Source organism: Hetaerina americana, unplaced genomic scaffold (genome assembly GCF_022747635.1).
Source record: "Hetaerina americana unplaced genomic scaffold, ioHetAmer1.1.p SCAF_6, whole genome shotgun sequence".
Taxonomy (NCBI): domain Eukaryota; kingdom Metazoa; phylum Arthropoda; class Insecta; order Odonata; family Calopterygidae; genus Hetaerina; species Hetaerina americana.
In genome coordinates this window covers 79,999,854-80,024,406 of record NW_027287205.1, presented here as the reverse complement: position 1 = coordinate 80,024,406, position 24,553 = coordinate 79,999,854, and the positions used below count along the sequence as shown (strand labels likewise).

The window sequence follows — 24,553 nt, the reverse complement described above, 5'->3', positions numbered from 1 at the left end:
AAGTAGTATCTAGCAAGTTCAATTATAGGTTTCAGATACCGATACTGCTACCGAAGGCTGTACGAATTAAACTGAGATCAGTTTGGTGCTGGAAATATGAAGAGGGAATCAGTTACGACCCCTATTTAAAAAAATAAGTAGGCGCAAGGATGCAATGCGCCACTTGTAATCTTCCAATCCGCCACGTTTGACGCATGCATCACGGTTTGTCATGTGTAAATAGAAAACGTATGCCACTACCTAAGAACAAGTTGCAGTTAAACCGAACTTTGATAGAATCACAAGGAACGACTCCAATTCCAGCACGAGCGCGTTAAAATAATAGGCACGGGATGATTTTGCAGGCTAACAGAATTCTTAAAAATAGTCATTTTTGTCGGCATCAAGACGAAAAAAAGCAACAAATTCATAGTATTTGATACTTAATGTGAGGGTAGTAGGTAAGCGGACAGTTCCCCTCATTTCAGATATTTACTTATCGACTTAATTGGGCGAGGGGTGGGACTTGTAGTCCCTTCTTCCACCTAATCTTTGCATTACAGACATTACACTGAAGACAATTGCATGCAACCAAGCCGTAGATAGAGGAAAATCCACCTAGGGAGTCGAACCCGCGACCTCTGGGTAGGTAGGCGAGGACTTTACCCCGCCGGCCATAGGTTATAGGGGAAACATGCGGTCCTGCGGTTACTTTTCGTAAATCCTTTTTACGGCCTCAGCCTCTGAAATCAGGAATTTATAATCGCACGTGCCATGTAATTGGTAAGAAAACCGAAACTCCAACCTCCGACTGTTTAACAACATATCTGCACGTTTTTAGTTTTCCTGCTTTATTTCACAGATTCTAATTGTACGCGTTTCTACGTAATGTGCGAGGCATACTTCTTTTTCGCTCGCAAGATTCGCATCATTGAAGGAATTTATTGAGGAAAACATGACTATGCAACGCAATTTCCACATTTCCGGCTCTGACGGGTTTCCGACTTTGACAGACTCCGTCTCTGACGGATTTTGCTTATGATCAATTTCTGCGCTCTATAGAGGAGGCACAGGGGGAGAAAAATGTCAGCTAGCTTTTGGCCTTTCTTGGGCTGCAATCTGCACGTTCCAAGCTTTGTGCATTTCAGAATTTTCATTTAGTCGCAAGTTTGAAGGGAGGTGATGACCGCTCAATGCCGGACCGGACACAATAGGGTGGGTGGGGCGAGTATTGGACGGGAACCAAATTGACCAGTCTTGGCTATTCCAACTTGGCGGACAGCTCACTCACGATGAATCCGATTCCGTGGTGATCGGGACCACAAAGAGATCACAAACGGAAATAAATAGCAAAGGGCAATGTTAGTCGCAAGGTCTCAATGTCCACCTTTTCAAATGAACGTATTGAATAAACCAGGGGTTCCCGGCGAGGAGGGTAGTTCTCCCCTTTAAGGAAATTTCAGGGTTTCGAGGGATGGGAAGAAACGTGATTACTATTCAGCAAAATGTGTCCCATTCATTATCATGTAAACACTGTAATTTTCGTCGGATAAAATAGATTGCATGGCCTGGCTATTCTATCGAACTGTTTGTTCATCGAAGTATGCTTTAGTAACTTTAAGTCTGTTACGTAATTGATCATTTCCAAATGTAAACACTTTTATTTTTTTAGTACCCTCAAAGCCACCGCTAGAGTGTGTGGCATGGGGTGAACACACTCCAGACTAATTTTGACCTGAATATTTTTACTCCTACCGCGGTCGGACAACGTTATTCTGATTTCTTGTCGTTCATGGAAAAATGACATATTAAATCTATCTGTTCTATAGTAAATCTCTCTAATTTTATTTACATGATCTCTCCTACCGTAGTACGATGAGGGTTGTTAGACATTTTCAGTATCATTGCTTAGGAGAAGTCCTTCTAATTTATATAAGAAATTTAATTTGTAATTTGTATTTATGTTTCGCAATCCATCAGAATTTTCTATTGTTGTTAAATTCTGATATAATCTTTTTCGCACTAATTTAAGTGAATGCATATGAACTAATACAGAAACATTACAGATTTTCGGTATTGCATGCATATTATGTTGGATGCACCATTGATTTATACCATGCGTCCTAGAAAGGGAGACAATCTGGAATATTTCGAAAGGAAGGTAATGAGTTAGAAGTTTTTGAGAACCACAGGTGTAAACCATTCTTGCCGGTTTCTAAATTTTTCCCCGAAGGCTAACCGCTGCATCACCCAAGCCAATTCTTCCCTTTTGGGGCACCATCTGCTTTCGCGACGTTGATTATTATTATTAAAAGGACACATGTGCTGATAGACAGTGTCAGGTGGCACACAGGTCCCAAATAATCACAAGATGCCCAAGCCCACCTCATGCGCCCGTCACAGACTTAGACTACACACAGAGTACGTCACAGACTAACTACATAAGTTAACCCTGTTAGTTTGATTGAATTAGATTGAAAGATTAGAATTAGCTTGAAAGTTAACCCAGTTAATAATTGAAGATATTTTATCATAAGTTTCATACCCCTGCAATAAATATTTAATAATAAATTTAGGTGCAATGGTTACTGTCGTCAAAATCTACAATTTTATTAGGAACTTAAAATGTAGCCCAGTCATTCACACATGACTTTTTTTAAAAGAATACATTGCAACTGTTCAAAGTCCTTAAACAAATCTTTGTCCCCTTTAACTTTCTTTTATTATAATCCGACTATTATTTAACCACTGGGACTTCCTTTTTTCTTTAGCAGAAAGTAAAACAAATCACAGCCTGATTTTGTCAATTGTCAAATCTCTCAAAATATTTAAGATTCCGGCACAAAGAGAACATGCACTCGTTCATGTAGTGTAACAGTCATATTAGTACTGCATTTTATTCGGATTACCCATACACGAATCTATCCTTCAGATCCGTTCACCCGTAGCCTGGTATCCAGACTACTGACTGGAAAGCTTTTTCTAACTCCGTAGAAATCTATGGAAGTATGTGATAGTTTTCATCAAATATGAGAATACTTCCGGGAGGATCAATCTCTACTCCCGTGTAATGGGGTACCCAATCTGTTGGTATCTTCCTTTCTGTTATGAGGGTATACGGTTCTCAATACGCGGGTGTTTGATTCGCTGCCGCTTTTGATGAGTAAGCCCTGGTGGCGGCAATTAAAGGGTAGAGGTAATTAATTTCTCGGTAAACATTTAGCTGAGATACTGCCAATTCTTTAGAGGGCGCTTTTTGTTGATAATGGAGTTTATAACGCCGTTGGAAACTCTTCAAAAGATCATTTATCGCGCGTGGAAACTGGCCTTTTGGTGGTTGCCTATCAACCAGTATCTTCTACTACAATCTTGTTCTACATATTGAGAAATGCGAAAAATATTTAGGATGTTGACTGGCTCAAGCATAGACGCATCAGTGCAAATTCCTAGTAAAGATATAAACTACTTTAAAATGCAGAGATTTGGTCTCTGGCGACCAGGAGAAATTTTTTAAACATTAAATTAATCAGAAATGCCCTTGCATAACTCAAGTATCAATGCTCAGAAGGTTTTTTTAATACCTAATTTTATAGTTGAAAAAGTAATGAAATTTATATTGGCTAGCTTGCAACGGAAGTTTATTTTTATTCACTCAGTTTGTCAAACAGTAATTTCCCAAAAATCTCTCACAGAATATTGAGACCTCTCAGAAGAGTGATGCATTTTTTTTTATCCTCACTAGACAGAAATAATATATTTCACCCACTTGATTTAATGTTTAATCATGCGAGTGGTACATATTTTTTAAATTCTCTGAGATATGTTAAAGCTCAGCATCAATTAATTATTTCTTTATATTATTCATTGCAGACTCTCCCAGGACATGCTCCCAGGGATGCAAAAATGGTGAGTTTGATTGAAGCCGTCTCGAATTTGAAGAAAAGTAAAAATTCCTCAAATAAAAATTCTTTTATTCCTCCAGCATTTAAAATTGCTGAAAATTTAATCAATTAGCATTCCAATGAAGACTTGATGTGTTTAAATTGCTCTGTCTTTTACGCCATCCTTTATGTTATCCTTCCACGAACAAAACTATGTTTAAATGTGTTTGCTAGTCACATTTTTCAATTTCAAGTTTGTTTCATTATTTTCAATTCTACTCCCAGAAGTGATAATATTTTTCTTTGCCTCCTTTGGCCTTACATGGGCACTTCTGACTTGGCTTATAGGTATTATGTTGCCTAATTCTTCCAGAGTTCAACTATTAAGTTTTCTTGATAATAAAAATGCTCACACGGAACAAGTAAGCAGTCTATAGCTGTCATAGTTAACTTATCTCAGTAATATTGGTTTCAATAATAAGTGACATCGTCAGTTGGAGAAATTACATGGCTGGTGAAAGCCATGATTCACAAGCTAATGAATTCTCATTAAGTTGAGCTTTAGAACATTTTATTAATGATGTTCACATATTATTCAAATGATCATGCCAACATGTTAGCATCCAGGAATCAGAGGGATTCCAAAGTTACTGCTTTGCAGCATTCTTTAAATAGTTTGTTCATTTTCCTTCTCAGCCCCTCAACATGACTTCAAATTCAACGTCCAGCCTGGTCACACCTATGTTTACAACTTTGAGGCAACTACGGAGACAAGTGTCCCTGGTGCAGCTGTGACTGGTGAGGATGAGAAATCCGGGGGAGATAAGGCACCAGGGGGACAGAGGGTGCACATCTCTGGGCAGGCAGAAATTCATGCTGGTGCTGACTGCAACCATGTTATGCAGCTCCTTCATGTCCAAGTGACTGGAGCTGATGGAAAGGTGAGTTTAATGATAGAATCATCATATGCAGCCATAAATAATCGCTTGTAGCCTGTTATCTGATAGTTTGGTATACTAAGAGACGGCATTTGGTCATTGATTGGGGTGTAATATTGGTGACTCCTCTGGGGGTCTCTAGCTAAACCCTAGCTTATTTTCCGAATTATGGAACTTAATGGGACATTATGGGGAGCGAATTTGGAAATCCCACATGCTGTAGTATTTATTATGAAGCGATTACTGCCGTTGGTGTTTTTTTAACCATCTCATGTTGTAATTTATGCGCATTGTATTGTGTGTAGTTATTATATCCCCTTACTAGGGTATATTTTGTTAGGTTATACTTATCATACAAACTGCAATATCATCGGAATGGTAACCAATTGGTATAACAGTTCACTAGCTAGCTAGTGAGCATCCTTTGCTCAACCATTGATTATTTTATATAAAATACTGACAGCATAGATTCACTTTTACTTTTTTCTCATGAAGATGTAACTTTGTGATCAGAGCATGTCAATTTTAACCATTTGAAAGTTCCCATGTTACATTTTCATTTTTCAGTTCCTTTATTTCTTCATTCATAAGTGTGAATTAGTATTTAATGTATCTGGCCCATATGTGCTTTGAGTATTGCCTCAAGTTTCCTTGGCTATAATATCATATCATTGGCAATGGAACTATCGTTGCTTTAATTCAATAAGATTTCATTAAAATTTGGCAACAGTTCTAATAGAGAATCTCAAGAAAAATCATGGTGTTTGCATTACTTATCTAAACCTATCCTATCTAATGTATACAATTAAATATGCCTTAAAAATCAATGAGTGTATATTTGAAACTTTTTTGTGACAACAATGAAAATACCAGTGAGTTAAGGAGTATTTAATGCTGCGTCCTCCAATTTTAAATTAATAATTAGTGACAACCAAGTAATATTATTAATAATAAGTGATCGTACCAAGAATCCTGAAAAATGTTCAACCGTAGACAACCGTGAATAACCATGAATTTTGATAAACTGATCTGGTATCCATTGCAATTTTTTATCTGTTTAATCACTCGGGTACCTTATACTTATTTGGAACTTTAAATGAATAATGAAAAATAGATATTCAGAATCCAACCATAAAAAATATTTTATGACATCTATGAATCTGCGGGCATGGATCATGTCAAGCTTTCATGATGATTGGAAGTAGATTTCAATATAATTTTTAAATGAGCAAGGAAATCCCATGTTGTAAATCTGACTTTTTCTATTGACTGACTCTTCTAGAAATTCCAAGATTTTGCCAGCTGTGAGAGTCATCCACTTGGGTTCACCTGGAACAATGGTCACCTGGGTGATGAACTCTGTGTTGAAGATGGTGATACCCCAGTGAATGTCAATGTGAAACGTGCCATTCTGTCACTCAGCCAAGTGTCTAAAGTACAATCTTCTGGATCTGTAACTCTCCATGAGGTAAAGTTTTGTGAAAAAACATTTTATAATCTGCTAAGAAGGTCAATTAGGCAAAATCCACATAATTAGAAAGTAGTGAAATATTCAGCCATATGAGTCATGAAATGGCAACAGTTTTTTCTTTCTTTGACATATTGATGTGATCTAGATGGCATAGCCATATGAAACAAAAGGCCATTAAATGGTTTAGATTTTTGAACATCATAATTAAACTCACGTCATTAATTGGTGAAAATCATGAGGCATTGTGCTGAGATATCAATTTGGCTAATCCTGGACTTCTTGTTAATGTTTTGAATTTATTATTTTAAAAATTTCCCATTTTTTATTGGCCTAAGTTTTATGAATATTTATCCACTCCTTAGCGAAATTTTATTCAAATCTGTGTATGTATTTCTGTAATATTCTGGTTTTGAATGAACAAAGACAGGGGCAAAAATTAAGAGGGTAATTCTTGGTTTGAATTGGAATATTAAAAGTATTTAAGAACATGCTTCATTAGTAGTTGTTTTAGCGTTTATTTTACTGCAATTTGTAATAATCCTTTTTTTTCATTATTTCAGACTGATATTTTTGGTACCTGCCCAACAGATTTTACCTATCATGAAGAAGGTAGTGTACTTAAGGTGACAAAGCGTAGAAACTTAAACCGCTGTGGGCATCGTGAAGATATTCATAACATTTTCCATTCAGCCCATTATGATGGTCCTTCGGTAAGCTCCTTTGATGTTCTAATTTTGAAGACTTTCTTATTGTTTTTGTTTTAGAATAACGGTTGGTGTCCCAAGATTGGTTTTGTTAATATTTTTTAATTTGATGCTTATGTGTTGTCATAATCAATTTTTTTCACGAGAATAAATTAGATTTTTTTGGTGATTTTTTTCCTAGGATCTTCAATCAACCCCTCTACTTCAGTCCAACCTTCAAGTTGAGCAGACCATCAAGGACAAGGTAGTTACCTCTGCAGTTGGTCAAGAAACCTATCTATTCCGTCCATTTGCAAATGGTGCATCTGGAGCACAAACAACCGTCACCACTCGCCTCACACTTGTCAAACATCAACCTGGTCCAGCCCCACCTGGTGAGACTTTATTTGAATATCTCACTCATGCTGGCATGCCTGCATATGCTTATTTACTCTTGTATGCACGTACTTAGTTTTATAGGTATGTAAAACTTTCTTGATCCTATGCAAATCTCCCTCCTCCTGCAATTGGAAATGCCATGGGACCTGCAAACACTCTCACACCTTGCATAACTATTGAAAGACTCCATCCCCCAGTCCCTATAACCTTCTCTGTCCTGTTCTAGCATAACCTAATCCACTTGTTTACTCTTCACCTCCTCCTGTCTATTCTTTGAATATGCTTGATCAAAATTTGCTTAATAAAGGATGGTTCACGTGAGTCTAGAACCAATAAGTGTTCACCTTTAAGCCTAGTATTATAATTTTTAAGTTTTATCTTTTTATCATAATCTCATTATCCCTAATTCTTCCAAATGTCTGCGGCCACAGTGGTAGAGTTTTTCTGACATATTTAGATGCAAATATAAGTGTGTATGTTTTATGAATCGTCGGGGCAAGAGAACAAGGTGCGATACTTTTACTTTTGGAATAAGGGTGTGAGGCTGAGGGTGGAGACTAAGGTGCAAGTGGAAGTTTAGGAGTTACAAAGACAAATCATCAATTAGAAGGCCACAGAAGAGGAGAGGTTAGGTCACAAAAAAATCATACTTTCTCATCTCAGACTGCTCATCTATCAGCCATTGCATTGATGGTGCCACTAATATTTTTTAATCTAAATACTCATGGGCAATAGGCTCTGAAGGGATTGGCATTTCTTGCTGTATTAAGGGACTTAAAAATATGTATTTGGTAAGGAATGTGAATTACATCAATTGGTTATTCCTTTTTTTATTTCAATTTTTATGTTATTTTAAACCATTTTTTTAGTACATTCTAATTTAGTTGGTCTATGTACTTATTTCATTGTTATATCCACATGCCACTAGGCACTAGTGTCTGTGTCCCTTCCAATCTGCCACCTAATTGAGTTTGCTTATCTGAAAAACAATTGTTGTATCCAAATTACATTTTTCAGTTTGATATTTTTCAAGGATATGAAGGTTACTTATTTAACTTGTTTATTTGCATTTATTCATGAGATTGAACATAGCTTTGTTATTTTAAATTCATTATATCATAATAATTCAAATCTAAATCAATATTTTTTTAAAAAACTCTACATGAACTCTTCTTTACATGAACTTCTAGGACAAGAAAAAGGCAGCAGAATTAAAATATAATTTTATTTCCAATTAATATTGTATGCATAATACTCATATAAAATTAGCTTCATTTTCTTGTTTGCCTAGAAAAGGACTAATACTATTAAACATTTTTTTTAGGTGGTCTAAGAATCTTGTTTAACTTCCAAGTGTTATCAAACTAGTTTTCTCTCTAGAGAACAATTTTTATGGGGAGCATTTGAGTTTATTATGATTAATATGAAATATATGTTCATAACTTAATTAAAAATTCTTTCTCATTGTAATTTTACAGTTACCAATGGTCATCCAAAGCCAATCCTTTTCGATTCCCACGAATGGAATTTTGGTGGTGCTAACCCTGAAGATCATGCAAGTGTTGAACATGTCATCCATTCCCTCAAAGCTGCTGAGAAATCTCTCAGTGGAGGAGCTAGCTCTGAATCAGCCGGATTGTTTCGTGGACTCACCCGAGTAATGCGATATGCATCTGCAGAGGTCCTGATGGGTGCTTATTCCCAAGTGAAAGCTGGGGCCGGATTCACCAACAAGAAAGTTGCCAAGTACGTACATTTTGGTTGAAAGAATACCTAATTTTACTTGGATTGAAATGCAAAAGTCACTGATTGGATGCAATCACTTTGATTCAAAATTTCGATGGCATTCAAAAATGTAGCAAATGTGTTTAAAAATGATTTTTTTAGTGCAATGAAACGTTCTCTTTAAACTAGTAGATTAGCTCATAACATAAAATGTTGAAACTCACTCAACTGTGATTTGTTTCTCAAAGCTGCAAGTCTGTTTGAAACTCCTCTGAAAACAGTCTTAAGTTAATATAAAACTTTCAAGGTTGCATGTTGCATAGCATGGGAAAGTAACAAGTGTTGCTGCATCATTGTCCAAATTACAAGGACTTGTAAACTGACTTGTAGCTTTGAGAAACCAGCCCCTTATCTAATATGCCAATTGCCAATGGCTATTTGAGTGAATCATTCAAATCAAACTGCAATGGAAAGAAAATAAATTTACCTTTTTGGGAGCTTCTTTAAGTGATTGTATGTTATGGGTTTTTGAAATGGAATAAACTAATTGAAAAGATTTCAACTGAGCCCTAAATCCCTTTTGGGAAGGTCTATGCTAAAATGTTTGCCATAAAGCACCTTAACACAACTTAAAAACTTTGTCAGTGATTTCTAAATTCTTAAACCCCCCAAAAGTATTTAATTTTATTCATCGTACTTACTCATGACTTACAATAGTAGGTGTTGTAAACATTCTGAAAGCAGAGGGGTATCTATTTAACATTTATTTCTTTGCTATGATAATTATTAAATAGAATTTACTAGTTGCAATAGGCCATGAAAACATAACCAGAAAAATCTGTGGGTTTTCTCCGGCCTGTTCTTTTATTTTTTCCTGCATTTGATTGATATTAAACTTTCATTCATTCCTCAAGGAGTGTTTTTCTAGATGCTCTGTTCCAAACTGGCACTGGTCAATCAATTGAAACCGTGGTACAGATAATGAATGCAAAAGAGCTCTCACCTGAGCTTTCCAGGCTCTTCTACATGGGATTTTCCTTCATCCGCCATGCCACTCGTGGATCCATGAAGGCCGTTGCTGTGAGTTTTCACAATAAATTTGCATTATATGCATAGACTAACTGCTTCGCTTTCAAGTTAGGAGCTTTTGCATTTACAAATCAATTTTTTTTGACAGTCTCTGCTTGAATCACCATCGTTGCCATCTGAAGCATACCTTGGAGCTGGTGCCCTTGTTGGACGTTATTGCGCTGAACATCAATGTGATGACACAGTGACTGAGTACAAGATTCTGGTTGGGAAACTTGCCCACAAGTTGGGCAATGGTTGCAAACCACTAAATAGGGTTCATGAAAATGAGGTAAGATCATGCAATAAGTTTAGAACTATGTTGACTTTATAAAAGATTTACTTGCAATAATTTCAATGCATAAAAATCACATTAGTGGATGACTGGTTAAGATGATGAGTGGTTAAAATTAATTGTTGTGGTATCTCCTGCAGTTTCTTACAAAAGATTTACTTAATGAATCGTTGAGGGATTGTCATTTTTCAGTAAAATAATATTCCAAGTTTCTTTTTTCTAAAAAATGAGCAAAATAAAAATTGTAAATCTATGAATTCATGCTGATAGTGGAAAAGATAAATCACTATGTGCTAATTACCAGGACTGAAAATGGGTAATAGTTGTATCTGGAGAGGAAATAACTTTAATGTTTTGATAATGGCATAGCACATGGAAAAAGGAAATATGTGGAGGATCTTAAATATCGATATTTAAAATCATCCATGCATATTCTCTAGGTTTTTTTTTAATTTTTCCCCTAGTTCTATTGCTTAAGAGCCAATAGCTCCACATCCCAACTTCTTCATGTGGTAAACAGTCATTCCTTTATAATTTGATGTGGAATAATCAACCAAGTCCCCCTGTATCAATTAATTATCAGTATATACATACTTGCTATTAATTCTAGTCATAACTAGTGTGTGTGTGTGTATATTTCTGAAAATGTTGTTAACTTGGTGTATCTCTCCCTGAATTAAAAAAAAAATTATGTGAGGACAACCTCCATTAAAACCTCCATTATTATCTTAGGACAACTTCCATTAAAAAGTTCAAAATTGGGTATAAATATTTGATGTGAACTTAGACATACTTTCAGATAATTTTTAATGCAATTCTGAAGAATCTGTGGGTTAAAATTATTATTATTATTATTACCTTTTATTTGCCCAGAGATCACAATACAAAAATACCAGGTGGGTGAAGTATGTACATGATATAAGGCACGTCAATGAGGAGCAAAGACACAGGCTCAGTTAAGATACATAAAAGAATAGATGCTCATAGTTACATAAGTGTTTGGTACAAACCCATGAACATCGGCTGTAACATGCACATACAATATCAAATTCAGAAAAATCATTGATCACAAACATGAATCATACCATTACCATTGCTAGAAACTAAAAGTATGAACTTACTGGTCGGGAATATTGTTGAGATATTCATCAACCGAGTAAAACATATTGCGTTGTAGATATCTTTTTAGTTTATGCCTGAATACGGCAGTTCCCTGTGTATCCTTGATACTTTTGGGTAGTTTGTTAAATAATCTGATGCCCATTTCATTGGGTCCTAATTTCAATGCTTTAGTTCTTATATTCCCATAATGGAAGTCATTCCTGCCTCTGGTGTAATGATGATGATAGGCAGAGTTAAGAGAATAGTTGCCGATGTTATTTTTTATATATAGAATTAAAAACATAATGTAGATGCATGGGAGTGGTAGCAAATTTAATTCATGGAAAATAGGCCTTGATGGAGCATTGTAAGGTTTCCTGGCGATGATTCTAATAGCTTTCTTTTGCATTTTAAAGATGGTTTGAGAAATAGCAGCTGATCCCCATAATATTATACTGTAGGTTATATTTGAGTAAATTTCCCCATAGTACAAATTGAGTAGTACAGTTTTACTTGTAGTTTCATACAGGTGTCTTAATAAGTAGCAAGTTGAACTGAGCTTGTGTTGGAGGGCTTTTACATGAGTATCCCAAGAAATATTTGCACATAGAGAAATACCTAGAAATTTGCATTCTGTCACACGCTCAATTGATAGGTCATTGATTTTTACCAGCAGATCATCTGATATGTTCTTATTGTGTGTAAAGTTTACTATTTTACTTTTATTTACATTTAAGTCTAGAAGGTTGTCTGTACACCACTTGTTTATAGCAAGTGTGACAGACTTAGCTTTTTCCACAAGGCTGGGATATGTTTGTGTTGATATTATTATATTAGTGTCGTCAGCGTACAACACTGGTATTATTCCATCATTATTTGGTAAGCAGTTAGGTAGGTCATTGATGTAAATCAGAAAGAGGAGTGGCCCAAGGGTTGAGCCTTGTGGAACACCTTTGTTAACTTGGTATGCTTCGGATGAATATTTTGACCCATCAACTGATAACACTACTTTTTGAGTGCGATTATGAATAAAGGACTTCAACCAGTTTAAAGGACTTCCTCTAATTCCTATTCTATTGAGTTTAATTAGTAGTCTATTGTGGTTTACATTATCAAAAGCCTTTGACAAGTCAAAAAACATTCCAAGAGTTTTGTGTTTAGCATCTAATGAATTAAGTATGCTGTCGATTGCCTGACATATGGCAGTTGTGGTAGACCTTTCCGATCTAAATCCATGCTGAGAATTAGAAAGTAGGAAGTTTTTTTCGAGATAAGATGCTATTTGCATATACATGGCTTTTTCGAATATTTTAGCAAATGTATTTTGGACGGCTATTGGTCTGTAGTTATTCAAATCATTTACACAGCCATGGTTTTAAGACGGTAAATGAAATACTTCTGTCTCAAATTGTTCACTTATGGTTTTTTAAGCCCAAATCAATCATTTTTTTTACATTTATGTTTAATTAAAAGTGCTTTCATCTAGACTTTGAACTTATGACAATGCCAATGATAAAATATTTTGAGTCCACATAAATGAGGTAGTATTTTTTAAATGTTTCAGATTATCGCAGCTCTCAAAGGTCTTGAAAACACAAAGAAATTAACAAGTGAAGCTGCTGATGCCGTTATGAAGTGTGCCATCAACACAGAGGTTCCAACTAGAGTTCGAGTTGCAGCCCTGGAAACTTTCCATGGAGATGCTTGTCAACCAAAGGTTTATAGTTTAAAATAGATTTACATGTTCTCTCTTAAATTATTATTAAACTAGACTCGAGTTTTCAAATTTATAGGAAAGAAATTCACAAAAAGTCATTCTTGTTAGAAGTGGTACAATTCTCTCCACCATTGTTTAGGGCAACATACTAATTCTCAAAATCTCTCAAACACTTATTGACTACTTTTGTACATGATAATGGATTATTTCACCAAGAATTAAATGAAAATTAATGGACTGCTTGAAAGGCTGACAAAGTTTATCTATCCCTTTCCTACATAAAAACAAAAAGAAATGTTGATGAGTAATTTTGAGAAGTTTGTATTTTCTATTGGTTGTGTCTCTGCACCTAATCTGTAGAAGTCCCAAATAACAGTCAAATGGTTTAAATTAAAACAAAAGCAGTCTTTTACAGGTTTGCCTATCTGCAGTTATTTTGCAAATTGAGTGTCTTAAGTGAAACTTATTGGCATATTGCAAAAAGATGGAAGCTTGGGATAAATTAATAATACTAAAGTAGAAAGGCAGGCATGAAAATGAAGAGGAAACCATAATGTGAAATTGGGAATTTACTCAATCAAACTAATTGAAATTCATATAAAATTTTATAATAACTTGAACTGCTGATATGCTGCAGGGCTATGAGTGCTTAGGATGCAATGTGGATTTCATTCATTTATCATAAACCAAAAAAAGTTATGCTGAAAGATTCTCATGAAATCAGATTGGGCATTACTTTTTTATCGTATTCATTAGGTATTCATCGTTAAGTTATGGTGAAAATGTTAGATATTTAACTTCTCTTATCATGTATGTTTTAATAAGCTATCAAAATTAGCTGTTGGAAATAAATAGTAAAAGAGTATGCAAAATCCTAAACTAACTTTTGAAAATTTTCAATTTTTCCCTCCTGTCATGTTTACTAAAAGGCAATGGTATGGCACAATGTTATTAGTCATTTTGCATATATCTTCTGGTTGCTTGAAATACATCTTTATTTGTAAATTTAAATCGATTTAACAGTAGTATCTATGATATTTTTGAGCAGCTGAGGAAACATTAATAATGTTTAAAAAATGAATACAATTTTGCTGTTGTTGGTGCTCCTTCTCCCTGAATTAATGGAGCATATTTACCTATCAGTCCTTGGCCATGCCATTTATTGTGCATCTCATCCTAACAGAGGAGCTTTGAAAAGGTGCAGCATTCAAATGTTCACCTTGAACTGTGATTCACTGTGAACGTCTTAAGTTGGCCTCGGGAGGCCTTCGTAAACCCCTTACATATACACATATTTTTACCCATTACGATCTGTAATAAAGGATAAAAGTCCATCTGTAAGGATGATTTATCAAAATTTGGAAATATAAAAAAATTTGGAAATACAATGGGAAAGACAATTGTTTCCCGTCTGCAGGATAATTCATATTTTTGCATCATAAACTTTGAATATATGGTGTGAAAAATTTTTCTTGTCTTGGAATAAAAAAAGTGATTCCCTTTTAATATGATGATATTTATGTTGTTATTTTAGTTATCAGGATTTGGTTGGCTGTATTGCTTTTATATTTAATGTTTTTGGTTATTTAACTAACATATACACATAAGAGACAGCATTTTATTAAGTGTATTCCCAGATTTAAAACTAAAACACCAATGATGGAAGTGCTTTTATGGCCTTGGAAATTTGACCACAATGTCTTCATCAATACTATTTACAGCTGAAGAAGACAGCCCTTGAAATGATGAATAACAAGGAAATAGATTCTGAATTGAGCATCAAAGCCTATCTAGCTGTTGTTGAATGCCCTTGTGAAACAGTGGCCACCGCTATTAAAAAAATGATGGATGGTGAGCCTTTAAATCAAGGTAAGACTTTTTCTTTTTTATTTTTTTTCAACTGTCATAATTGTAAGTGATTTTGAGATTTTAGGAGGATGTGGCAAAGATCATGTAGATGCTAAATCAAAATGCCTCTGGGAGAAAAAATATTTATGATCATTCCACATCAGGCTATTATTTGCATATAAATGTTGATATATTCTAAGAACTATAAAATGTACCTAGTATTGTAAATAATATTTTAGGTTTTTTGGGTTGGTTAATATGATGTTTATTTCCTAAATCAATTGGAATTATTCTCACGTTTTGTCATTGAATTTTTTACCACTGGTCATGTAATTCAAAACTGATATATGTGTGCAATAGGAAACCATTAACTACTGTTATGAATTCAAGTTTTAATTCTTGTCATGATTGTTGTTGCAGTTGGATCATTTGTTTCCTCACATCTTTTTGCCCTGCGCACATCATCTAATCCTGATCATGCAAGTGCAAAGCATTTCTTGGCAGGAATTAGACCCAAGAAACGTTATCCAGTTGATGTCACCAAGTAAGTTTCTTGATGTTTTACTGAAAAAATGAATTTTTTCTTATGCAATTTGATGCCCTAAAAACTTTTTGCAGTAAGTTTTTATAAATTCAGCTTAGCAAAACATCACAAAACTGCTAATATTTTCAGAAAAGTTTACTTGGGGACAGTGCATGGAGGAAATTTTATGCTCTACTCTTCTGTGACACTGCTAATTTATAGTGATCATAATCTCTGTTTTTAATGACATACCACAGAGTTACTCAAAACAGTGACATTGTACAAATCATCCTTGAATGCATACAAAGGGCAGTTTAAGATGTTCATGCACCACAGAGTAGGCATATCATGTGCCAGAAATTTTCCACTTAATCAGCAATTAAAAGTGGAACTTAACTGTGGCATAAGAGTAAATTATTGAGCAGAAAAGAAATTTAAAAACATTTTATTCTCTGCACTTAAATAGCAAATTCATACTTAAAAATACACTTGTGATTTATGAATGCTTCTTTTTTTAAGGTTCTCTCGTGCTTATGAAATGTCATACTCCATGGATGGCCTCAACTTGGCAACATCCGCTGAGGGTAATGTCATCTTTTCCCAGAAATCCTTTGTGCCTAGATCTGCAAATTTGAATCTCACGACAAACTTGTTTGGCCACAATATAAATCTGTTTGAGGTAAGGTGGTTTTTTAAAATAATAAATGCATTCATATTAATTCAAATATCTCTATGCATATTTTATACCATGCTAAAACGCTGAATTTAAGAGATTTTTTCTTGTCGTAGCTATTTTGTAGTCATTTCTAGTGCTCTTTTATTAACGTATCTAGTAATTAATGATTTTATTGATTTTGAGTAATTTATAGGTTATTTAGAAATTTTGGGTGGTGACTAAAGGAAGATAAAACTATGATTTCAAGAAATAAAAGTATGGATGAACTTAATAATGTTTACAGCTAACTTAGAGCCTACTATATGGACAAAATTATTCTGTTTTTTAAATGGTTTTAATGAAAAAGGAAATTGAGAAGAAATGATTTAAATATTATTTTATGGGTTTGAGCAAAAAATGGAGAACATGAAGCCTTTTTCATAATAATTTCTTGTACAGGTACATTAATTTGATACCAAATTACAGAAATTCTAAATGGAGTATGATTTAGAGCTTAGCACCTACTCCATCCACCATAGTTGTAATACCATTTATTTTAATGAATTTAATATGTAATGATTGAAAGTGGTATTTCTTAGACCTCATAAATATGAACTGTGAAATACTCTTCATATAATGAAGCCATGATCAGTAATGCCTTGAAGGCAGTTTTTCAATGAAGTTTTCAATTGTCACCTTTACTTCATCAACTTACGAATTTGGATTCCGTGTAAAGCTTATTTCATGTTTACTCAAGTTTGCTGTATACTTTGACAGCTTCAAACATTGGTGTCTGCTTTATTGATTTAAAACTCATTCTACCAAATGGTCAGCCTTTTTATATATTTTTATATTAATCTTACTTGTGTTTTCAGCACTTTCTCAAACTTTTTTACTATATATAATTAGGTAACATGAAATACTCTACTTTCAAAGGTTGGCGTCCGTGCTGAAAATGTGGATTTCATGCTTGAGTCTCTTCTTGGGCCCCGAGGTTACTTTGAAAAGCATAGCTCAGAGGAAATTGCAGAAGAGGCCCGTAAAGAATTTGAGGATGTATTGCACCATGTGAAAGAGCATGTGAAGAAGACAACCGGAGGAAAGGGCAAACGAGTAGCTCGCCATGCCACCAGGGAAATGGTTGATGCTATTGGGAAGAAGGTATGCATGAGTGAATAATAATGAGTCATTCCAATCAATAGGAGATAATTGGAGTAGTGTTTTCATTGAAATTACACAGATTTTGTGCAAATTTTCATGATTCGATATGAATAAAAGCAAATGAAAAATAATATTTCAAATTAAACTAGCTATACTGCTGTATAGATAGTGAATATGACTCAGGATTGGGGCAGAATTATCTCTCCTACCCATCCATGAGAAGGGAGGCATAATATGCCATCTCCTTTATGAAAATGAAATCATGATAATAATTTATCATTAAATTATTACATGCCACAATAGGATGTTAAAAATATTGAAGCACTAAACAGAGTATGTGGGTCGCGGTAGTCCAGGGGTAGAGTGCTGGACTACTGACCGTAGGGCCCAGGTTCGATTCCTGGGAAAATCTCTCTGGGCACCTGCAGCTCCACCCAAGCTATGAGATTTTTTGGGTACCAGATCTTCCTAGGAAACCATAACTGGCACAGGGAAAGGACCTGGCCCCCCTACCTTGATGTGTGAATTTCACATGCCGTCTGGCTTAGTACTGGGTGAATTCTACCCATCACCTACCAAACGAACCAGATTTCTGTGTTTATGGTTTAAACAGAGTTTAAATATATTCATACACATTTTATTTGAAAACCAAGTCCTTTGTGTTAGTCTCAAAAGTTCATTGTGTATACAAAAAGGCTTTGTTGATAGTCAGAAGTGCTGCTTGGTTTTAGATGTTGAAATATTGATGCTAAACACAGAAACTGGTTGTTTATTAAATAATGAGATACATGCATTTCACGAAGTCTTGGGTCTAAGCCAAGTGAAAATATGAGGTATTTAGCTTTTGTCTGTTTCTTGTTTTGTATTAATGTACATTGGACCTTCTCAAGAGATCATTTACTCTTTCTTTAACATAGCATAAGATAACATGAATATTTAGGTTGTATTGTGTCATAATAAAATTAACAAGGTACATTGGTTTGCAGTAATCTCTGGAAAGACTTACAGATTAGCAAAGATAATTGATAAAGAAATGAGTAAAGTTAAAGGTGCAAGAAATTACTTTAGGGCTGCCTAAAATGTGATTTAAAGCCTAACATGTAATTAAGTCAAAGTATACCTTCATTAAATGTTATTTAAAATTTTATAATTGTTGCATCCTCCATACTGGCAAAAACATTGACACAATGAACCCAAAGACTTTGGGTTATACATTCAAATGAACCCAAAGACTGTGTTTAAGCAATTATGGTTATCATAAATCGATTGCACGCTGACCCTTGATTTTCTGAATAGCCTTCAAGGAAAAAATAAAACTCTGCTAGAACTGCTCATGTAGTAGAGATAGTTTCAATTTTTTGGACTTAGAGAAGGGGGAAAACTGTAATATTCCTGATTAAAAATGCATACCATTATTGATGATAATGAAAAATACAGGAAAAATCTGTTAAAACCACAACCAAAAGCAACTAATTGGCTTAAAAATGCTAAGGCAGAATTGTTCTGTGCATAAGCCACCTTTTAAATAATAGTGTGAGTCTAGCAAAAAGTTACCTTGCTAACAAAATGCCTATGCCATTTGGGTGTTTCTTACATCCATAAAAGAAAGTAGCTCCAGAAAAATTGATTTAATAATTGAATTATAGATTACTGTAGAGCGCTGACGATTGCAGCTGTCTGGTTGGCAGGGCTTCCATTGGTCCCAGTGAAAGGCAATACATCCTCCCCCATCCACTCCAATTCCGTTAATCTTCAGTAAATTTAACATTTATACTGCTCTTCACAGCAGTGAGTGTGTGTGTATCAATAATTTTGTTAATTGGAAACATTTTCTCTGTCATTTAAGCATCAATTTGTTTTGCTGGTGGTTTTGACTGAGAATAGGAAGACATTTAAGTGGCTGGTATTGATTAGAATGTGAATTTATTTAGGGATAAGTAGGTGAAGTCCAATGGGAAAACACTTAAGGGATGGAAAATTTTGATTTGTTACTTATCCATTTTGCCACTTTTTCTCAAGCAAGTAGGTACTCATTTTAGTGAATTTTATGAATTATATTACTTCTTTCTTTTTTTCAGGTTGGCCACTCAGTGGACCATGATGATCATAGTCTGGATATTGATGTTGACCTAAAACTTTTTGGTTCCGAAGTTGGTTGGGCAAACTACCACGGAGGTCTTCCAGGAATGGGAGTTAAATCTGTGGTCGATGAATTCTTTAACCATGTGGACAATGGAATAAACAAAGCAAAGAACTTTAAGGTGAGTGATGTACCACACCCTTTGATGAAGTTTGTTTGTAAGTGTTGGAGTGATATGTTCGTAGTTGTTAGAGTGGTACCTGCTGAGTTAAACAAGATGTTAATCAAAGGCCCAGACTACTGCCCTCCTCAGCACAATTTTTATGCTGGTTTTGGGTTCTTATAAATTAAAGCTTTCATCCAAAATAAATATTTATACTAAGTAATAATTTAGGAACCAATATTTTGAAAATCAAATTGATTACACAGTTAACTAGAGATGATTCTTGGAGAAATGTAATGTGATTACACCTTAGTACCTTGACAGTATTGAAATATGCAGTACTAGGTACTTCAACTGTATTATGCGCTGTCACAATAGCACCTATAACATATTAAGGAACTCAGGGTTAGAACAGTTTGACGCCTTTAATTATCATTGTTTCAGACTTCATTGCTGTGAACTTTCCTGAAGTTTGAGATCTTGAAAAATTGGTGATACTATTGTTTATTTATGGCAGGCAGTGAATGCATACTATGCTTACTATTTTGCCATCAAGTTTGCCTGGTCCTAAACTATCCTCATCTATGCCATATTCTATTCCTTTGTCTAAAATTGGTCACCTAATTTCTTTACCATATCTTAAGCAGTGTACACTGATTTTATCTTTTTACTTCCTGATTGATCCCACCTTTCTGTACAGCACACCCATATAACTCTTCCTTGTAAACTTCTGATGGCCTTTCAATTCATTCTTCAACAAGCTTCTTTCAATGCATAAGTTCCCTGCGTGAGTTTATGAATTATGTTTGGAAGCTATTTGCTAATAAAAAGGAAGTTATATGATTTTATTTTCCATAATTTTGAATTTTTTTATTCAAATATAAATAATTAATTGTTTTTAAATAGTTCTTGGTGGTTTATAAATGCTTTTCTCTTCAGCCCCTGAAGATTTACTTCAGAGATTGATACTTCTCTTGATTTTTGTGGCTATTCAGTTGAATTTTTTTATTTGAATAAATCCAACTTAACCAAAGTAAGTGTGTACACCATTGTAATTGAATTTGTCTATTTACAGTTGGATGTCAACCCCAATGTTGCACTATTAGACACTCAGCTTGTGTACCCAACTGGTGCTGGATTTTCTTTGGTATTGGATGCAACTGCTTACTCCACTGTTGATCTGGAAGTGGAGTCTCAAATGGATATACCAGCTATGTTAAAAAATCCAGGAAATTCAAAATTCCATTTGAAGCTGATGCCAAGGTGAGTCCTTGTTCATTGCCAATGATATCTGGAAGTGAAATGAAACTTACCATTGCTTGGTTTGGTAGGTTTTCGAATCTTTATGCATTATTGCATCGTAATTATTTATATTATTGACACATAGGGCCATGCACCAGGTGGTGGTTTTTAAGAAATGGCCATACTTTAACTCCTCCCTTCTGAGAACATTTTGACTCCTGTTGAGCTGTTAGGATTTCTTTCAACCTACCACTATTTACTTTCATTCCTACAGATATCTAGTGCACTTTATTATGCATAGCTTGCAGTTTATACTGATTTGTTTGAGTTGTACATATTTTCTATGTGTTATAACTGAATTGTCTAATTTTTGCTGTTGACTCAGCACAAAATCTGTTATAATGTTCTTCTTCATTTTTAGTGCTTCCGTTGAAGTTACTGGTGCTATGTTTGTTGATGCATTTTCCAATGTAATGGCAGGACTTGAAGTTGTGGGAACTGTTCATTCATCTACTGGATTATCTCTTGATGTTCAGGCTCTTGAAAATGGCCATGGTGTTGAAGTCAAGGTAGAATATGCTCTTTTATCATTTTAGACTGGACTCAATTTTTTGAATAACAATGATCTAGAAACCAATCGCTATATGTGACCTAATTAATACCCAAGGTATTTTGATAATTTGAATTAATATTTTAAGAATATTCTCAGAATGGTCATAACTTGATGAAAATCCTTGCTAAATGACATGGAAATAATTTTAAGTTTTGAGCAGTACACAAAATTGATGTGGCACAATTTTTTCACTTGTTTCAATGTCAAGTTTAAATTGAAAATTTGATGATGAGTCACATTTCATAAAAAGTATAAATGTGAGAAGGGTTTCACTCTAAAAAGTCTACAACACTGTTAACCAACTATCATAGCTATTAATAATAATTTATAAACTTGTGCCTAGTATTGTTAGTTTAAATCATTCATAGATACCAGTAGAAGACTAGTACTCATTGTAGTTAAATTTTTATTCCTGAAAGTTGGGAGTGCCTAAGCCTAAGCAGGAAATTTTCAGCTTCCACACACAAGTGTATTCTGTGAGGCGTGAAAAGGGACATGCCCCTGTTTCTACTCCACTGAAGTTCAATCGAGACAGGTTGGTATTATATGCTTCATAGGCTAGTGAATTTGTTTTATTTTCATTGTTTGTTGAAACTACCACTTTTATTGTTTTAATTCATCTATGTACTGAAACTTCTGGCTGCTAATAATGTGCATAAATTTAAATAAAACAGTAAAATGACATAGTTAATGCAATGAGGAAATATATATTACCACTGTTCTACTAATTGTTAGTAACTCTAATGAGTGAGAATAATGATACATGCTTTGATTTTCTGTCTGTAATATGAAATTTTTCAAAACTGCTGATTTCCTACCAATCATATTATGATTGGTAGGATAGCAGCAGTTTTTTCACAGGGGTAACGGTAGATACATTTTTTAATGTATAGTTTTTGCATGTTAATGTCTTACATTATGATAACCTAATCCTAGAAATATTAAAAGAAAATAAAAGTAATTTAACAGGTTTCACCTACATTTGTAGCAAAAAGTGGCGACTCATTTAATAGCATAAAATTCATCATTCAAACTGAACTATTACTTTTTAAAAGTACTAAGAAAAATATACATATTTCTTTATTAATTTTACTGGAGATGTTTCAGTGATTCATTTTCATAGACAATTAATAGAGGAGAAAACCATATTCTTTTTGATAAGCCTCATGATGGATTGTTATATATCATGCTCTGTAGTGAAGTATGAATTCATTTTTATACCCCTCTGTCATTTTACATAAACAGCAAATCCTATCATGGCTGCTTTGAGCAACTCACTCCATTGACTGGTTTGGTATTCTGTGGTGATGTGGGATTCCCTTGGGATGGGCTATCATCTGCAGTCCTGCCTAAACCGAGCCAAGCTTTGTTTCCTCTGGATGGACCAATGAAAGCTTCATTCCATGTGGAAAAGGAGAGTGATGCACTTACGCACTATTATTTCCGTGCTCTGTTATCAGAAAAGGGTAAGAATTTTTGACAACTATTGTTTCATCTGAGCCATTTGATATTAATTGTACGTTTGAAAAAATGATGCATGTGCCACCTTTGAATTAAATTTTGTGATATACATCAAGTTAGCAGATGCTGGACTTTGTTTCATGCTCTTCTCTATTGTCATAAACATTTGCACTCCTCAAAACCAATTTAATTGAGTTCATAGGGCATCTAATTTAGAATTAGACTTGTCTAATTATTTTTGAGGAATTATTCTATCCTGAAAATCTGAGGTAGTGCTTGAGATGAGGCCATTCTCATCAATTATTTGCTCAATAAATATTCAAAGCAGTAATTTACCCATTGCAATATTTTAATGGCAGTTTATTCTGTATATCTGTACTTCATTGTAAAAAAAAATGTTGTTATAATATCCTTCCCATGGGATCAAAGTTTCAATCAAGATCAAAAATTACACGAAGTGTCATCCCAACTGATTGAAAACATAAACTCAAAGAATAGGTGGATAGGGTTAGGAGACAGGATAGCTGAGAGCAAGGATTTATGGAGGACTGCTATACACCAGTTATAGAATTGTTAACCTATAATGATGAGGTGTCATTTACAACTCCAATTGATTCCCAGGCTTCTTTCAGATGGGAATAAAAATATTCCATTTACACTTGAAATGTTTTTTCAAAACTTAAGTTCTTTATTATTGAAGGAAAATGATGGGTACTTAATTTTTACAGAATATTACTTTACCTATAAAATGAAGGATTATTAAGTCCTCAACAGTGGTGAGAGTGGGAGGGCAATAGCAGGAAGTTGTAATGGCAACCTCCAAAGTTTAGTCCCATGTATATTGTTGAGAACCACTGGCTTTCAACATCAATTTGAGGATGGGCAAGGGAATGTTAGATGTGTTGGCCTAGTCAGACTGCTGCATACTTGACTATGTAGTTGACTGTTTTGTTAGTTGATAATTTTTCATTTGAAGCATGATTACCTTCCTTAAGCAATTCCTGATAAATTAAATGTAATTACTCATTAAAAAAAGAATCATTAGCTGACTAAATGGCTGTATGGTATCAAAAAAGAATTTTTTTACAGAATAGAGTTCTAGCACACAGTTGACAATAGTTGTATATTTTGAGGGTTTATGACATTAGCTTAGTTTGTGGCTAGGCCTCTGATCATCATTCACTCATTCTATTCCTTTCCCATTCTTCTTTTGCAGGCCCTCACAAGACCAATTTTGAATTGAAATTCGACACACCTAATACTAAAGTGAATCGAGCCATCCAGCTATCAATTGAAACAGACACTGAGCCTGACAAAGTTGTGAAAGTTAATGTGAAAACTCCATGGATTAAATTTGGATTAGAAGGTGAGCCTACAGCGATTTCTGTCATTTTTTAAAATCTCTTGAAATTGTGTCCAAAAAAGTTCAGAATATTTTGGGTTGCTCTAGCATTTTTTTACTTGTTTAATGATTCTAATGAGCACCTATGATGAATTTAAAAAAATTCACTGTGGAAGTTGAAGTATCATGCCTTCCAACTCAATTTTGT

The 24,553-nt window shown here is 34.5% G+C and overlaps 1 protein-coding gene across 1 annotated transcript in view; it reads left to right on the top strand.

Annotated features, from left to right (window-relative positions):
* The window catches only part of LOC139695414 (apolipophorins-like), an 82,212-nt gene that overhangs the window by 9,220 nt on the left and 48,439 nt on the right, over window positions 1-24,553 (top strand). The window contains exons 2-20 of the mRNA XM_071594160.1: window positions 3,850-3,885; window positions 4,557-4,801; window positions 6,081-6,266; window positions 6,830-6,979; window positions 7,155-7,347; window positions 8,830-9,097; window positions 9,991-10,156; window positions 10,254-10,436; window positions 13,105-13,257; window positions 14,979-15,126; window positions 15,526-15,649; window positions 16,148-16,307; window positions 17,220-17,444; window positions 19,523-19,705; window positions 20,763-20,950; window positions 21,351-21,498; window positions 21,962-22,077; window positions 22,788-23,008; window positions 24,220-24,369. Of these exons, the coding sequence (XP_071450261.1) occupies window positions 3,850-3,885; window positions 4,557-4,801; window positions 6,081-6,266; window positions 6,830-6,979; window positions 7,155-7,347; window positions 8,830-9,097; window positions 9,991-10,156; window positions 10,254-10,436; window positions 13,105-13,257; window positions 14,979-15,126; window positions 15,526-15,649; window positions 16,148-16,307; window positions 17,220-17,444; window positions 19,523-19,705; window positions 20,763-20,950; window positions 21,351-21,498; window positions 21,962-22,077; window positions 22,788-23,008; window positions 24,220-24,369 (3,243 nt within the window). The remainder of the gene's footprint in view (window positions 1-3,849; window positions 3,886-4,556; window positions 4,802-6,080; window positions 6,267-6,829; window positions 6,980-7,154; window positions 7,348-8,829; window positions 9,098-9,990; window positions 10,157-10,253; window positions 10,437-13,104; window positions 13,258-14,978; window positions 15,127-15,525; window positions 15,650-16,147; window positions 16,308-17,219; window positions 17,445-19,522; window positions 19,706-20,762; window positions 20,951-21,350; window positions 21,499-21,961; window positions 22,078-22,787; window positions 23,009-24,219; window positions 24,370-24,553) is intronic.